This window comes from Monodelphis domestica, chromosome 5, assembly GCF_027887165.1.
Source record: "Monodelphis domestica isolate mMonDom1 chromosome 5, mMonDom1.pri, whole genome shotgun sequence".
Classification (NCBI taxonomy): Eukaryota; Metazoa; Chordata; class Mammalia; order Didelphimorphia; family Didelphidae; genus Monodelphis; species Monodelphis domestica.
In genome coordinates, this window is record NC_077231.1 from 282,729,997 (window position 1) to 282,747,750 (window position 17,754).

At 40.5% G+C, this 17,754-nt stretch overlaps 1 protein-coding gene across 2 annotated transcripts in view; it reads right to left on the reverse strand.

The window, feature by feature from the left end:
• CDCP1 (CUB domain containing protein 1) overlaps positions 1–17,754 on the reverse strand; it is a 74,007-nt gene that overhangs the window by 20,022 nt on the left and 36,231 nt on the right. For both annotated transcript variants that reach the window (XM_007505063.3, XM_056800227.1), the window contains exons 4-6: positions 16,469–16,837; positions 6,513–6,734; positions 1,429–1,809 (exon numbers count right to left, since the gene is read on the reverse strand). In XM_007505063.3, coding sequence (XP_007505125.1) covers positions 1,429–1,809; positions 6,513–6,734; positions 16,469–16,837 — 972 coding nt within the window. The remainder of the gene's footprint in view (positions 1–1,428; positions 1,810–6,512; positions 6,735–16,468; positions 16,838–17,754) is intronic.

A 17,754-nucleotide genomic window follows, 5' to 3' on the forward strand; every position in this document is an offset into this window, starting at 1 on the left:
ATGAAGAAACTCTTTCTATTACTATAGGTCAGCACCTATATTGCAACAGCTCTTACATTGCTCTCTGCAATTTATAATCTTGGCTGCTTGAGGCACAGAGATATAGCAACTAATCCAGGGTCACACTGCCTGAAAAAGGTAGGACTTGAATCCAGGGCTATCCTGATTCCATAGCCAGCTTTCTATCACTATAATGTGACCACCTCTCTAGTTTTAGTTAGGAAAATAACATACATTTATTCACACATCAGGAACATTCCAGGAGCTAGAAAGAATTCAGTGAAGGGTAGGAAGACTGAGCAAGATGACCATGGAAAGTATTTTTTTAAAATATCAAAACAATATGTTTTATTTTAAACATTTTTAGCTTTTTTTTTTTTAAACCCTTACCTTCCATCTTAGAGTCAATACTATGTATTGGCTCCAAGGCAGAAGAGTGGTAAGGGCTAGGCAATGGGGGTTAAGTGACTTGCCCAGGGTCACCCAGCTAGGAAGTGTCTGAGGCCAGATTTGAATCTAGGACCTCCAGTCTCTAGGCCTGGTTCTCAATCCACTGAGCTACCCAGCTGCCCCCACATTTTTAGCTTTTAAAAATATTTTTAAATTTTATTTTATTTTATTAAAAAAATACTTACCTTCCGTCTTAGAATCAATACTATGTATTGGTTCCAAGGCAGAAGAACAGTAAGGGCTACTAGGCATTGGGAGTCAAGTGATTTGCCCAGGGTCACATAGCTAAAAAGTGTTTGAGCCACATTTGAATCCAGGTTCTCTTTCTTTATGTCTTAAGTCTATAATTTTCCATGAGAAGACAATGATGAAACCAGGATTAGAAGCCATTATGTCTCAAGTTTTAGCATAGTCCACTGAAGTATCTCCCCATTTTGGCAAAATAAATACTTTTTTTTAAGAAAGAGTAAGTAGGGCAGGTAGGTGGCTCAGTGAATTTAGAGCCAGGCTTAGAGATAGGAGGTCCTGGGTTCAAATCTGATCTTGGATGCTTCCTAGCTGTGTAACCTTGGGCAAATCACTTAACCCCCATTTACTAGCCCTTACTGCTCTTTTGCCTTTGAACCAACTCTTAGTATCAATTCTAAGACAGAAGGTAAGGGGGAAAACAAAGGAAGGAAGGAAGGAAGGAAGGAAGGAAGGAAGGAAGGAAGGAAGGAAGGAAGGAAGGAAGGAAGGAAGGAAGGAAGGAAGGAAGGAAGGAAGGAAGGAAGGAAGGAAGGAAGGAAGGAAGGAAGGAAGGAAGGGAGGGAGGGAGGGAGGGAGGGAGGGAGGGAGGGAGGGAGGGAGAAAGAGAGGGAAGAAGGGAGGAAGGAAAGAAGGAAGGGAGGGAGAGAGGGAGGGAGGGAGAAAGGGAGGGAAGAAGGAAGGGAGGGTAGTGGTTACTGTGACTAAGGACAGTACAGAAAAGTATCTCACCTTTGAGAGAGTGTATAAATGTCACCGTCATCCCCTGTCTGAAAGATTCATTAGAGAACCCTGGTGAGTATGTTCTGAGGACCACAGAGATATTTGTTTTCACCTGAATCTTCTCAATTGCCCCACCAGGGCAAAAGGAGCCAAAATGGAGGTTCTGGCCTTGACCAGCACTGGATAGCACATAACTGAAGGTGGTTTTACAATTCTTCTCATGAGTGTGCTGCTGAAGCTTCTGGGTTGGTGTCAACTGGAGGCTAATTTTGTCCTTTGGAACCAGTAGCTTCCAGGCATAGTCATGTAACTCAACAGGCAGCTGGATGATGTCACTAGGGACAAGAAGAGAGTAGTTCTTCCTGGTACAGTATCCAATGTCTGTACAACCTATACAAATAAGGGGAGAAGACCAATCAATAAGATAAGCATGAATTGAATGCCTACTTTGTACCAGGCACTGTGCCAGGCACTGGGGGTACAGATTTAAAAAAAAAAGTAATTTCATATTCTCAAGGAGCTTCTACTCTATTGGGGAAGATTAAATATTGAATTGTTAATATAGTAATACATTAAATATTAGACTAAATTTATTTAAAGATATTTTAGAGGGTGATTCCTCTTTTTCTAAAGTAATGGGGTAGAGGGAAAATCACAAATTAAATACAGAACTTAGCAAAGTAAAACCTTTTGTTTTTTTCCCCATAATCTGTGAGAAATTTGGATTTGAGTAATGGTTCAGTTATTTACTAATTGTGTATGACCTTGTACAAATAAGTTAACTTCTGTGGGTTCTAGTTCCTCCATCTAAAAATGGGGAGAGTGGACTGTTTTTGTTCAATTCAAGTAAATGACTTATCATTTTTATTAATCACTTACTATATACAAGGGAGAGAAAAATGAAAAAATGATAGTTGCTTCAATTGAGGTAGCTTACAATCTAAAAAAAAGGGAGAAGTATGAAAAGCCCAGAAATAAACACAGTACCTTGAGGAATGTGATTGGGGCACAGGAAAGATCTTGACACAATAAAATAAGAAATGTGAAGAAGGAGGGAGAAATTGCTTTTATTTAGGAGGTGAGGGAAGGTGTTTCTCAGTGGAGATAGTACCTGAGCTGTCCTTTAGAAGAGTCAACAGTTGGTGATGTCAAAGGCATGACTTTTAAGCATAGGGTTCAATCTGTGGGAAGGTAGAAGGATAGATGAATAGTATAATGTGGAAAGACTTGAATGTCAAATTAAGGTTCTGAAGCAGAGGAGTGGAATTTTATGCTTTCAGAAGATTATGATTTCAGAGAAATGAAGGGAATGGAGAAGGAATAGATCAAAGATAAGGGGTCCAGACAAGAGGTAATGAAGGTTTCCTTTAAGAACAAGGCCACTTAAAAATTGGAAAATGAGGGGATGCCCTTCAATTGGGGAATGGCTGAACAAATTGTGGTATATGTTGGTGATGGAATACTATTGTGCTAAAAGGAATAATAAAGTGGAGGAGTTCCATGGAGACTGGAACAACCTCCAGGAAGTGATGCAGAGTGAAAGGAGCAGAACCAGGAAAACATTGTACACAGAGACTGATACATTGTGGTACAATCGAAGGTGATGGGCTTCTCCATTAGGGTCAATGCAATGTCCCTGAACAATCTGCAGGGATCTAAAAAACACTATCCACAAGCAGAGGATAAACTGTGGGAATAAAAACACCAAGGAAAAGCAACTGCTTGACTACAGGAGTTAAGGGGACATCTCTGAGGAAAGACTCTAAATGAACACTCTAATGCAAATACCAACAACGTGGAAATGGGTTCGAATCAAGAACACATGTGAAACCCAGTGGAATCACATGTTGGCTATGGGAGAGGTGGGGGGGAGGAAAAGAAAATGATTTTTGTCTCCAATGAATAATGTTTTGAAATGACCAAATAAAATATTGTTAAAAAAAAAGAACAGGGCCACTTGAGTGGAAATGAAAGGTCATGAGGGTGTAAGAGCTTTAGTGTAAGGAGACTCAACAAGTAAAGGGACTTGGCAAATGACTGAATATTGAGGGAGAAGATATAGTCAAAGATGACATATAATAGGCACAAAATAAATGCCAGTTGACTAACTTAAGTTATTTTTAAAAAGTCTGAGTGATTGAAAGGGATGGTGGTCCAAGCAGCAGAAATAGGAAAGTTGGATAGAGTTGCAGTTTTAAGGAAAGAGTGACTTTGAGTAGAATAGCCAAGTGGAGATGTCCAACAGGCAGTAGGAAGAGAAGTGACAGCTGGAATTCAGGAGAAAGAGTAAGGGTAGAGATGCAGATTTGGATAGAGGGGATAATTGAAGTCACAAGAGTGAATGAGATAAAAAAGAAAAATAATGGATTGAGGGGAGAGAAGAGAGCCAAGGATAAAAAGTTACAGATACTACTGGAAGTTGGGAGAAAGAAGACAAAGATAAGGAACTCTCAAAGGAGTTGTTGAACAGATAGGAAGACAAAGACCATTTTAATGGAAGCCAAGGTCAGGAAGAGTATCAATAAGGAGAAGATGGTTGATAGTAGAAAAGAACAAAGAGAGGTCAAGAAAAGCAAAGACTTAGAAAAGGCCTTTGTAGTCAACAATTATGACACTGCTGGCAACCCTGGGAAGAAGAGTTTTAGCACAGAAATGGTGTGGAGACCAATTGCAGAGAGTTAAGGTGTGAGTAGGTGGTAAATTTCTGGAGGGATAAAGTGATAACTTGAAAGGGAAGCAGGGCAAAGGACAGTTTTTAAGACAGGTGGAACTAGAGCATGCTTGTAAGGCAGAGGCAAAGGAGCCAGCAGTGCTAAGAATTTGGGGAGAGGAAAAAGAAGAGACAATGAATCATGGAGCAAGATCTTGAAGGAAATGGAAGGGGGTGGAATAGAAGGGGCAGGTAGGAGTCCAACTCTGCTATGGAAAAGACAGAGAATAAGATGGATGAAAAAAAATGTGGTGGCATGGAGTTGAGGATCTCCTTGCTAGTCTTTAATTTTCTCAATAATGTAAGAAGAGTCACTAGAGAGGCAGGGGAAAAGTTGGGAGCTTGAGGGAAAAAGGTCTGAAACAGCCACTGTAGGGAATATGGTAGGCAGTCCATAAGAGATGAAGAGAGGCGTTGTCCTGCAGTGATGAGGTTACAGAACTGAATTTGAAGTGACTCCAGTCAGCATAGCTTCAAAACTTCTCCTAGCCATGCCTGGTGTCTCTGGGTTTATAGGACTACGGGGGACTGTGGAGGTTGTTCAGAACTGGGGATTGGCAGGGGCAGGAAAAATAGAGAATCAAGAGGGCAAAGGATTCAAGATTGTCAGATAGAAGCACATCACTGAAAAGACTAGTCATAACAAAGGCAAAGAGTAGTTTCAAGAGACAGGAGATAAGGAAGGGCAGCAAATTATGATGACAGCAAGGACTTTGAGAGGTTAGGATCTGGAAGTAGAGTAGTTGCAAAAAGATGAGTGACTACTCCTTGAGAGTAAGACTAAGGCTAAGTGTCTTTGGTGCTGAGGGAGTTGAACTGAAGAGCCAGACTGTTAGAAACATCACTGATATTAATTTTTTTTAACTCTTATCTCCCGTCTTGGACTCAATACTAAATACTGGTTCCAAGGCAGAAGAGCAGTAAGGGCCAGACAATAGGAGTTAAGTGATGTGCCCAGGGTCACACTGCAAGGAAGTGTCTGAGGTCAGATTTGAACCCAGGACCTCCCATCTCTAAGTCTGGCTCTCAATTCAGTGAACCACCTAGTTGCCCCCACTAATATTAATTCTGATGAAGGCAGGGTTCAAGGTAGAGTGAAAGAGGTCAAACTCACGTGGGTGGGTAAAAATGTCCTGGAAGTCAGTATATAGAAGATGATGGTGACAAGGCTTTGGGACAGAGTGTTATAAATAAGATGGAGGATCCCATCTCTAAAATTCTGTGATTCTATTTTCTAAAAATTGATTTTCAAAATTCATCAACTTCATTTCTCTCGGGCAAAGATTTTTAACTTTTTTATGTTATGGGATTCCTCTCACAGTCAGTCTAGGATCCCCTTCTCAGAATTCCACTTTAAGTAATTGAAGGAAATATTAAATTTTGATGAAAACAAAGATGGATTTTTCCCCCATCCAAATTCATGGATCTCTTGAAATCTATCAGCCTGGCTCTAAGGTGTTTCAAGCTCAGGGTGTATGATGCCTGGGATCTTTGGCTTTGAGGTCTTTCCATTACTATGGAAGCCAATGAAAACATGAGATTTATTTCCTGCCCCCCCAAAGTATATTAGATATTCAGTGCTCATCTATAATGAATATTTCTTAAAGAGTCAATGTCTGTGATGACTCCATGATCCCATTCATTGCATGTGACCTGGGCAAAAAGATGGATGAGAGTGAGCCTCCTCATTTTAGAGATCATCCATTCCAACATCCATTCCTGCACTCTGTAGATTAGGCAACTGACCCCTCAAGCAGTTCAAGTGCCTCATCTGAGGTCACATAGCAAGCTGTACAGGCACTGAAACTACATAGGAATGCAGGTTGCCTGATAGGTGGCTACTTTTTGGATACCACCATACTGAAGAGACCATAGAAGCAGTTGACCTCACCCCAGAACTGCACAAAAAGGCCATCACTGCCAAGCAACTAGTGCTAAAGAACATTTGCTTCTGAGAGTGCTCCTCTTGATTATGGCAGATACAGTGTGTCCCCACTTTCTTTAAACCCTTACTTTCTGCCTTAGTATTAATTCTAAGAAGATGAATGGTAAGTGTCAGCATTTGGAGTTAAATGACTTGTCCACGGTCACATAGCTGAGATTTTTCTGAGGCCATATTTGAACCCAGGTCCTCTCAACTCCAGGCCAGACACATAGTAGTACATCGGTGCCTAATGAGTATTAATGAATTAGAACACTACATTTAGAGCTTGTTGGGTCATTATTTTTGAAGAATATCCACCACCATCACCAGAAAACAAGAAAGTGGGGTGCAGGGTAGGTAGAGTGAAAGAAGTTCAGAGAAACAGAACAGAAGAGACCCAGATTCTCCAGGGGTAAGGAGAAGACCAGAGTACACCAAAAACAGAAAAACAAGTCCTACTTATTGTTTTTTCTGCGTTGATCCACAGGCGAGTCATATCGTCACAAAGGAAAGAAATCTCATGTTTGTGGCCAGCTGTCAAGGTCACATTGGGGTTGCATTTTCTGGGCCCCTCACAGATTAAGCAGGCACGGTCAAAGCTTCGGCTCATCTTGAACGTTCTCGGCTCAATGGTCATCGACATGGCTTTTTCTTTGCTCAAATCAACTGTGTAGACCTTGTCTGGGAAAAAAAAACAGGGAAAGGAAAAAACCCATGAGTAGAAACCAAAAGAAATGCCAAGGTAGACTGCACGATAGAGTAGGGAATGTGCTGGATTTGGAGGTGGGAAGAAGACCTGCCTCAATTAAAAAAAAAAACCCTTATCTTCTATCTTTGTTTTGGTTCCAAGTCAGACTTAAAGTGGCAAGGGCAAGGCCAGCAGAGGTAAGTAGTTTGCCAAGGGTGGCATAGCTAGGAAGTGTCTGAGGCCACATTTGAACCGAGGACCTTCCAACTCTAAGTCTGGTGCTCTACTGGCTTTGAATTGTGCTTTGGATGATAACTACCTGTGTGACCCTAGAGAAGAGATTTCAATATCTTCAATATCAATAAAAATATAAAATGTAAAAATCTGAAAAAATGTTAAAAAATGGGGTTAATAATAGCACCTTGCTCTCAGGGTTATTGTGTGGATCAAATGATCCTTTGTACTCTGCAAACTTAAAGACAGCAGGCCATAGTGGACTCTGAGTCAGGAAGAATTGAATTCAAACTTGAGATGTGTGCCACCCATGTTACTCTGGGCACACCACTCCATGTCTTTGGGTCCAAGTTTCCTCATCTGTAAGATCAGATTGTTGGACCCATTAAATTATAAGCTCCTTCAGGGCAGGGATTGTCTTTTGTCTATTTTGTATCTTCAGTGCTTAGCAATTAGCTTGGCACTTAAGAGACATTTAAAAAAATGTTTAATGAATTAAATTAGTATAAAAGATGTGCTATGGCCATTTGCACTATGGAAGTTTAGTGGAAAAGAAACAGGAAATCGGAGCAGCTAGGTGGCTCAGTGGATGGAGAGTCAGTCCTGGAGACAGGAGGTCCTCTAGGTTCAAATCTGGCCTCAAGACACTTCCTGGCTGTATGACCCTGGGCAAGTCACTTAACCCCCATTGCCTAGCCCTTACCACTCTTCTTCTTGGAACCAATACACAATACTGATTCTAAGATGGAAGGTAAGGGTCTAAAAAATAATAGAATAAAATAATAAAAGAAATAGGAAAGCTTTTCTCCCACCACGAGGCACCCTCCCATATTCCATACCATAACTGTTATGTGCAAAGTTAGCCTGAAACTCCCAACAAATGACTGGAGTAGGGAGAAGACCAGGAGAAAAACTGCCATTTTTTGCCACTTTTTGCCATTTTCTTCTCTACTGGATTAAAGCAAAAAAGGTTAAATGACTTTCCCAGAGTCACACAGCAAGTAATCTGAGGCTGGATTCAGGTTTTTCTGACCACAAGACTAGCACTCCATCCACTGAGTCATCTGCCTGCCTCCTAGGCATACAGAGATTAAGTGACTTGTCCAGGGTCCCACAGCTAGTAAATTCTGAAGTGGGACTTGAACTCAGGTCTTCCTGCCTCTAAGCCCAGCACTCTTTCCAGCAAACCCCATAGCTGCTTTTATTCCAATAGTAAGGAACCGAAATTTGAACAACATTAAATCCTTTTAAAGTCATTCTTTGTGTTTATATCAAATGGATGAGGTGAAACAGAGATTTTACTTTGTTAAGCCAATAAACATGGGCAGTGGACTCATTATTCCTCAGACATTGGGGAATTCCAGGGGTCCTTCAGCTCTTTTATTCAACCAATAAGTACTAATAAATCAATAAAGTGTTAATTATGTGCCAGGCACTGTGCTAAGCACAGCATAATTCAGTGGAAAGAGGGTAGAATTTGGAGTTAGAGGGTCTGAATTAAAATACTGCTCTTCCATTTACTCCCTGTGTGACATTGGATATGTTAACTTCTTGGGCCTCAGTTTCCTCAACTATAAAATGAGGAGATTGGACTAGATGACCTTGAAGGGCCGTTCCATCTCCAAATCTATGCTCCTATGACTTTTAACCCAGCAACAGGATTCAGTGAATGTGTAGAAGTTTTTTGGATGGGGCAGCAAGATGGCTCAGTGGATAGAGAGCCAGACCTGGAGAATAGAGGTCCTGGGTTCAGATCTGACCTCAGACACTTCCTAGCTGTGTGATCCTGGGCAAGTCACTTAATCTCCATTTCCTAGCCCTTACTGCTTTCTGCCTTGGAACCAATACATAGTATGGATTCTGAGACAAAAGGTAAGAGATTATTAAAAAGCTTTTTTGTATTGTGCAGTTTTATACTTTTCTTAACTAAGCCCATCAAGTCCATGTCACCATATACAAGATAGATTTGACATGGGAGTTCTTCACTTTTTTGTATTATGGATCCCTGTGGAACTCTGGTGAAACTTATAGATTCTTCTTCAGGATAATGTTTTTAAATGTAAAGGATTATAAAAGAAATAAAATAGTTATCAAAATATAAGAAAAGAAACCCAAGTTCATGGACTCCAGATTAAGAACCCTGGATTTAACTTAAGGTTGACTTAAAAAAAAATCAATAATAATTTGTCTTTGGATAAATTCCCACACTAGAAATATTCAAAAAGTCTATTTTTTTAGGTAAGTAGAAAACATTTTTAAGTGTTTATTATGTGCTAGAAACTATGCTAAATTAAATGAAATGCTTGTGAGATTTTTAAAATATAATTTTAGCAATGTGAAAATTCCCTCTCTGAAGACCAGGGTATTTTCTTCTATTTTTGACCTTTTGGGGGGGGGGCTTTATCAGATAAATAGCCTTTAGGGTTTCTTAGGAGTCGCACAGTTAGAACATACTCAATACTACTAGTTGCCCTAAAGCAAATTTATTAGGGCTGACAGAATTCCAGGTACACAGTATAGAAATTGTCAAAACACACCCAGCAGCCACGTACAGATTCTTTTAAGTATAACAAGGGAGAACAAGAAAGACTGCCATTCTCTGTCTGAACTATGGTTGCCCTAAATTGTTTGGGTAAGAATGTTTTTATAACTTAAAGTTTCTTCTCTTAGTCTGAGAAAACATATTGAAAACAGCATATCTATTCAGGATACTGCTAGCTACTGTATTGTGTACAAAGATGCCACATATCTCACCTATGAGGCTATTCTCTTAGCATTCATTATTCTCTTTTGCAAATCACTGGGAGAATGATCTATAGACACACTGAGGGTAACCTTGATGAAAGTCCTCAGAAAGAAAGAAGTGGGCTTTTCTCACATGATTTATCACCATAGATTGCATCTTTGTAGTCACATGAATGACAAAGACCTAGAGAACACAAAGGCTTCCTATGTTCACTGTTTGGTTACAGAAATAACATTTGACTCCATTTCCTTGTTTGTCAAGTGGAAGAGGTTGGACTCTATAACCTCTGAGAACCCTCCCAGTTATATACAGATATAGATAGATAGATAGATAGATAGATAGATAGATAGATAGATAGATAGATAGGTGAGAGAGACAGACAGATATTGGATTGTATTGAGTAAATTGTACATTGCTTCTGATGATTCTATCATGCTTTCCCAATCTATCCTCTCATGAAAAAAAAAAAAAAACCTAAAACCCAGTACAACATAGTAGAAATAGTGCTGAATTTTCCAGGTGAACAGAGACTTGAGTTTGAATTCTGGTTCTGCCTGGATTCTTCCTGTTTGACCTTGAGTAAGGTAAGTCACAATGACCTCTCAGGGACTCAATTTTCCCATCTATAAAATAAAGAGTGTTGGGATAGTTTCTACGCTTTCTATGCTCCTAAGAAATGTTCTCCCCATTGCATATCTTGAAATAATAGTATTTACATAATTTTATAAAAATTCTTTGAAAATAATATCTCATTTTATCCTCCCAATGACTCTGGGAGATAGACACAATTATTACTCCCATTTTCTAGATGAGGAAGCAGAGGCTGAAAGAGATTAAAATTTATTTGCCTAGAGTCACCGAGTGTGTGTCTGAGGTGAGATCTGAACACAGGTATTTCTGACTCTGGGTGGAATGGTCTACCTAGCAGCCAATTCAAGGTATGAGTGACTCAATGAGTATTGGAGAGACACACGGAGAGCACAAATATTTCCAAGGATGATCCTTGTGCAAAAAGTGGAGAAATGGAGGTTTCTGAGGGAATGTGTGATCAGAAAAGGAGGTGTGCCTTACTGTATGAGGATTAAGAGATCAAGGGTGGATGACTGGGGAATCATGCCGGTACCTAGGAAATTTAACAAGAACTTGAGTGAGCCTTTCAGGACCTTGGCCAGATATTGTGAGGAAAGATCATGGGAGAACAAGAATAGGAATAGGATGGGTTAGGAAGGCATGGATAGAAAAAGATGCGGACTTGAGAGAACAAAGATTTCAATTAATGACATTATGGATCCACAGCAGTATCGAAGTAACCCAGCATTCCCAAGAAGTTGAAAGTCTTTTAGAATGTCCAAATGGACTAGACCTGAAATCAGGAAGACTTGGGTTCAAATTTTGCCTCAGATACTTCCTAGCTATGTGAATATGGGCAACACCCTTAATCTCTCAGCTTTAATGTGTTCATCTGTAAAATGGGGTTAATAATAGCATCCTTCATTGAGTTGTTGGGGGGATTCAAATGACGGGATATGTATAAAGGGCTTTGCAAACTTTAAAACTTTCTATAAATATAATGCCCTGAGATCTAGAATTTTTTAAAAAACCCTACATGATAAGATATCAAGCAGGTACCCAGTTTTCTCTGAAGAGTAAGGGAAGGAGCTATTGGCTTACATGGGCTCCTGGTATGGGAACTCCCTCACCAATACAGATCAGCAACTCATTTATAATTAATCATCTTGGAGATATTGCCTGGGGCACTGAGAGATTATTAAGTGAGTTGCCCAAGGTCACACAATTGCTATATGTTTGAGGAAGGGATTGAACCTAGGACTTTCCATCCCTAATTCTGGCTCTATTTGTCTATTTTTACATGCTCCTCAATGGAACATGTTTTAGAGCACTCTTGCTCTAAAGAATAGAATATTAAAGCAGAGAATATAAAAATTCAAACCACCTCTGAGCTCTCAGAGCTAATTCCATTACATAATAAGGAGAGACCCTCTGAACAGTTTGAAATGGCATTATACCTAGTGGGGGGAGGAGAGGAGGTTATATAGAGCTGGAATGCTTCTGAGATGCACTGAGAGGGGCATACACTTCAGCACTGAAAAAATGATTGCTCTGTGACTGCCTCTGAGTCTCCAGACATGAAGCAAGGCACTCTGGGGGAACTCTCAGGAAAGCAGAGTGCATTATGGGGCATTTAACAATAGCATAACTTGTCTTGAAAGGTGGGATGACAAGCATAAAACAGAGCCCTTAACATTAGTCGATCCCACCTTGGACAGCTCCAGGAGAACCACACTCTCTCACTGGTTCACAGCTGACCTCCTCCCTATTTCCAAGCACCCCAGGAAGATCACACTTTACTCTTCTAAAACACAGCATGCTTGTTTCTCAAAAATGCTCCCGCTTACTTGGTATTGAGCTATCAGAATTTTCCAGGAAAACTAGAGATGCATTTCCAAATATTATTTTAGTATAAATCTGAGCCCCTTTCAAAGGCCAAATTCAAGGGTGTAAATTAGCTAGTGTAGCTGAGGGTCAGCTCTTGTCAGACTGAATGAACACTAAATAGCTACTGAATCTATGAATGAGGTCATTGTCATAGTAGTAGTAGTCAAAGTGTTGGTGATGATGGTAGTAGTGGTGGTGGTGGTATTGGTGGTGGTGATGATGGTGATGGACATGGTGATGGTGATGGCAATGGCCATGAAGATGGTGGTGATGATGGTGATGGCTATAATGATGGTGATGGTGATAGTGATGGTGATGGCAATGGTCATGCAGATTGTGATGGTGGTGATGATGGTGATGGCTATAATGATGGTGATGGTGATAGTGATGGTGATGGCAATGGCCATGAAGATTGTGACACTGCCAAAGGATCCATGACCCAAAAAGAAATTAAGAATCTTTTGCCTATCCCTCAGTCATAGGGAAAAATCTTTCAAAGGACAATGACGACTAAGACTACTGCACAACCAAGTAGTATAAAGCAATGGTGTTAAACTCAAATAGAAACAGGGACCACTAAAGGTATATAAGAACCCCTGTGGGATGCATATTAACTTGGAAAATGACATACTAACATTATCAGTATTCTATCGTATTTTTGTTGATCTTATTAAATGTTTCTCAATTACATTTCATTCTGGTTCTGTCACACTGGAGAATATTGCAACCTATGGTCAAATGTTTGACACTTCTATTATAGAGGATAGGACACTTGACTTGGAATCAAGGACATGAGTTCATCTCTTAAATAAATCATGTACTGTGTGACTTGGGATAGGTCACTTGATCTCAGTCTCCTAATCTGTTAAATTGAGTGGGGCTAAACTCCTTAACCTCTGAAGTCCCTTCCAGTTCTAAATAAATGATCTTAGAAGTATAATGTGGCACTAGGTTATGGGAGGAGGTGCTTTATTGTAAGGCAAAAACAGTTGGAACTATATTCTAGAGGCTATAATGATGGTGATGGTGATAGTGATGGTGATGGCAATGGCCATGAAGATTGTGATAATGGTGGTGGTGGTGGTGGTGGAAGTGATAGTGATAGTGGTAGTGGCAGTGGCAGCAATGGTGGTAGTATCAGCAGCAACAGTGTAAAAGTAGTAATAACTAGTGTTAAGATAGCACTTTGTGGTTTCCAACATGCTTTGTATATATGATCTCATTGGAGATCTTCTCTTTTAGGGACTCACATTACTTGCTGCCTATCAAACATGGCCCTGTATGCCTTCCTCTGGTGCCTCACATATCCAACCCCTCCCCATCTTTAGCTGTTGAACCCCAGCTCTCTGTTAAAGAGCGCACTTCTTGCCAGAAGTCTTCCCTGCTCAGCCGGGCTCTCACAACTCCTTTTCCTCCTTATCACACAAATCCTGGGTTTTGTAAACTACTAGTGAGAGTGTCAGCTCTCTACCGGATTGTAAGCTCCTTCAGCATAGGTACTATGTCTTACTTAAATTTTGTATCCTTCCAGGACCCAGCAGAGGCTTGCTAAATATTTGCTAATTGACACAGGATTGCATTTTCGGGGCTGCTCTCCCATTCTGGGCTCAGAAAGGGACAAGTTCTTGGGATACAGTACAATTGTGGATAGAAGGATTATAATAAGACTCTTTGGAAAACAGGGAAATCAGTTTGTCTATCTCAGGAGTTTTTAAACCTAGGATTTATGAACTTTAAAAAATTAGACAGCTGCATTTCAATATACGTTTCAATATGAGCAACTAGGTGGTGCAGTGGATAAAGTGCCAAGAAGGCCTCAGGTCAAACCAGGTCTCAGGCACTTGCTAGCTATGTGACTCTGGACAATTCACTTCACCCTGTTTGCCTCAGTTTCCTTGTATGTCAAATGAGTTGGAGAAGGAAGTGTCAAAGTGCTCCAGTATCTTTACCAAGAAAACCCCAAATGGGAAGAGTCAGACATGGCTGAAAACAGCTAAACAAAAACAATTTACTATGACTGATTTCTTTTTTAATCTTATGGATTTTATACATTTAAAAATGTTAATCTATCAGCTTCATCAGACACTGCCAAAGGATCCATGACCCAAAAAGAAATTAAGAATCTTTTGCCTATCCCTCAGTCATAGGGAAAAATCTTTCAAAATAAAAGCCATCTCATATCCCTTGATAGGGGTAGGGAAGGGGGAACATTTAAAAATATCTACAGAGTAGCTAGGTGGCACAGTGGATAGAAAGCTAGGCCTAGAGTCAGGAAGACCTGGATTCAAATTTGGCCTCTAATACTTCCAAGCTGTGTGACCCTGGGCAAGTCACTTAACCCGGTTTCTCCAGCTCTTGCCCTTCTGTCTTAGAGCAAAAACAATGTTGGGTTTTTTAAAGCATCTTACTATGTGCCAGGCATGGTGCTACATGCTTTATAGATTTTATCCCATTTGAGACTCACAACAACTCTGTGAGGTAGGTGCTATTATCCCCCTTTTACAAGAAAACGGAGGCAAATAGGTTAAGTGATTTCAGCCCAGCATCACCCACCTAGTAAATGTCTGAGGCTGGATTGGCACTCAGGTCTTCCTAGCTCCAGGTCCAGGACTCTCTTCACCTTGCAACAAACAACATTTTTGTTAATTAAATGGACTCTTAAGTCATTTGACTATTCTTTATTTGGATCAAAATGAAAAATACATTATGATGTTAGCAAAAACACAGATAAGCCATAGTGTAGCAGAATGAGAGGCAGCCTTGGAGTTAGGAAATCCTGAGTTCAAGTCCTGCCTCTAATATATACTGGCCCCTGTGACTCTGGTCAAGCTCCTAGGCTACTCTCTAAAACTCTCTTATGTTGCAGAGAAGCAGGGAACATTCCCCACACTGAGAATTCTTGGTCCAGACCAAGAAGAGAAATATCCTTTTTGGCAACTGGATCCATTTTCGATATAAAGCATAGGTTTTAAAAGATTTTGAAGGGTGTAGAGAAACTTGGAAGCCCTTTTTAGTAGAGTTTCAGCAAAACTATCATAAACAAATCAAAAATCTACATTCATATCCTCCCCCAAATCTTTTCACATCTGTTTTCAATTTAGCATTTTGCTTACACAACTGTCAACACAGAATAATAGAAAAGATCATGTAAAAATCTGCATGTGGCCAACTGAAAAATCCAAGTCTGAGAGAGGTACATGGAGGGGGAAATTGTCTTCTGCTGACTTATTCCTGGTACCAATTCAGGTCAGGACACCAGAGAAGCCCAGGTTTCATTTCTTAAGATGTCTGCTGAAAAATTCACGAGTTCCCCTGTAGCTTACATCAGTTTCTTGGAGTTTGAAGATCCATCAAATTCTTAAGGCCCAAAGTGTTGAACAAATACTTCTCCCTTAGGATCCAAGGATCCACAGAAAGTATGTTCCCTGGCTGACACTCAATGCACAAATCGCCATTTGGTTTTCACATGCTCATTGGACACGTGCCTGGTCTTGCAAAAAAAGCCACCCCACCATCCCATCTGTATATTTTAAAACTTCCTCTCTTGCCTCTAAGGAAATACACCAGAAGTAAAATAAATAGTCTCATCATTCTTCAGTGATCCAGCATCCAGGAAAAATCATTCTTCACCTGGGCAAGTGGTTATTTACAAGGCTGCTCAATACAACTGAGCCCTTCGACACTCACTTCCTTAGTGCTGAGCCTTGCTTCTTGAACTGATTTAGCACCTTCCATCTCACTATACACACTGTGGGTATAAACGGGCCAATCCAATTCCCTTTTTAATGCTTAAGAAACTAAATCTATAAGCTAATTGTCCTGGAATCTTGAAACAAGACCCTGGCAGAACTTAGAGATGGACAAAACTGGAAAGAGTCCTAAAATCATCTATCTGATTCCCTCATTTTACAGAAGAGGAAGATGATGATGAATTCTGATCTTCTCAAAGCAGTTTCTGTCTCCCACAATTGGAGTCCTCCCTCTGATGCCAACCAGGTTACGTATGTTATCAAAGCAGAACTATGGCAGAGATAGCATTCCAGCCAGGGCTTGGGCATGTGCCTAGCAACCTACTTCCTGGAACCCTTGAAGGGTCCAGAGTCCAAGAGAGTTTTGAGAAAACACACCCATTGTTACTGCACCATATCAGTCTCACTGTTCATAAGATGAGTCAGGAAAAGAGAACTCTCAATGGCTCTTCATACACATCCCACCCCACTCCCCACCCCAAGCTGAGCAAGAGGCTTGGAGAGGGATGAGAAAGAAATAGGGGAGCTGAGTTTTACTTACTGCCTTCATTCTGAAGGTGCTGAACCAAAACTTTAAAGAGCAAGCGGAGGGCTCCAGGGTTTTGGGAATCCTGATCACAGCCTTGCAGGGACAGGTTGAAATTCCCAGCCATGTTTCCTGGCTGCTGATCTCCAAGTTGAAACACCTCTGGATTACTGTGTGATCCTGGGATGTAGTACTCGACCCTTTCTTCCTTCTTCTCACAGTTGGAGAGGGTATAGTTGAGGAAGAATACGCTGGCTCGGAGGTGAGGGGGGATGACAAACTGCCATGACATGAGCTCGTCTTCTGGGAAACCCTTGGGGTAGTTGGCAGACATGAGGGTTGCTGAGCCCTCTCCTTCAAACACAGATTCAATGATGCAGAGTCCTATTGGGAGGATGAAGCAAATTAAAATGAATCAAGGAGTCCTGAGAACATGTCTTCCCCCATCACTAATATTTGTGGTCATGGAGATTAAACCTTAGCAATTGTGAGTCTAGTATTCTGGTTGTCTTTCAGATCATAAATAGCATATTTAACTAAGGCATGCTCATGCTGCAAGGAGATAAACTCTATTTATTAGAAATGGTGGATAATGGGAATTCAGAGAAAGGAAATAGAAAGGACTACATAAGATAAAAATAAACAGGAAAGAAAGAAAATGACAGTACAGGATTTCAGAGTGAGAAGGGCCCTTCGAGTTCAGAGGCATCTAATATGCAGTCTGTGGGCTGAGCATGGCCCAAGCCAGATTATTGTGTAATTGGGAAATTGCTAACAAAATAAATTTAAATCTAATAAAACCAATGATATTACACTTGAAAATTAATATGTAGCCCACAGGGATGCTCATCTTCAAATTAGCAGTGCTCCCCTTCCCTACCCCATTTCTATTTGAGTTTGATACCATTGATCCCATATTCAAACAAAAATCCTTTCTAGGACATAGCTGACAAATGTGTGACAAACATAGTCACTGAGTGGTCATTTGGCCTTTCCTTGATGAACTCCATTGAAAAGGAGTCTCTCCCAGCAGCCCATTCTGCTTCTGGACAGCACTGTTTGTTAGGAAGTTTTTCCTAATACCAAATTTTAATTTGCTTCCCTTTAATTTCCAACCTGCTGCTCCTGGTTCTGCTCTTTCGGACCAAGTGGGACCAAACTAAAACCTTTTTTTGACATACTTGGAAGACAATAATCACAGCTCCCCGAAACTGTCTCCTTTCTAGGCCGACCCATCCTCATGATTCATTTATGGGTCTTATGCCCCACCCGGGTCCTCAATGATATCCACAAGTTTTGTG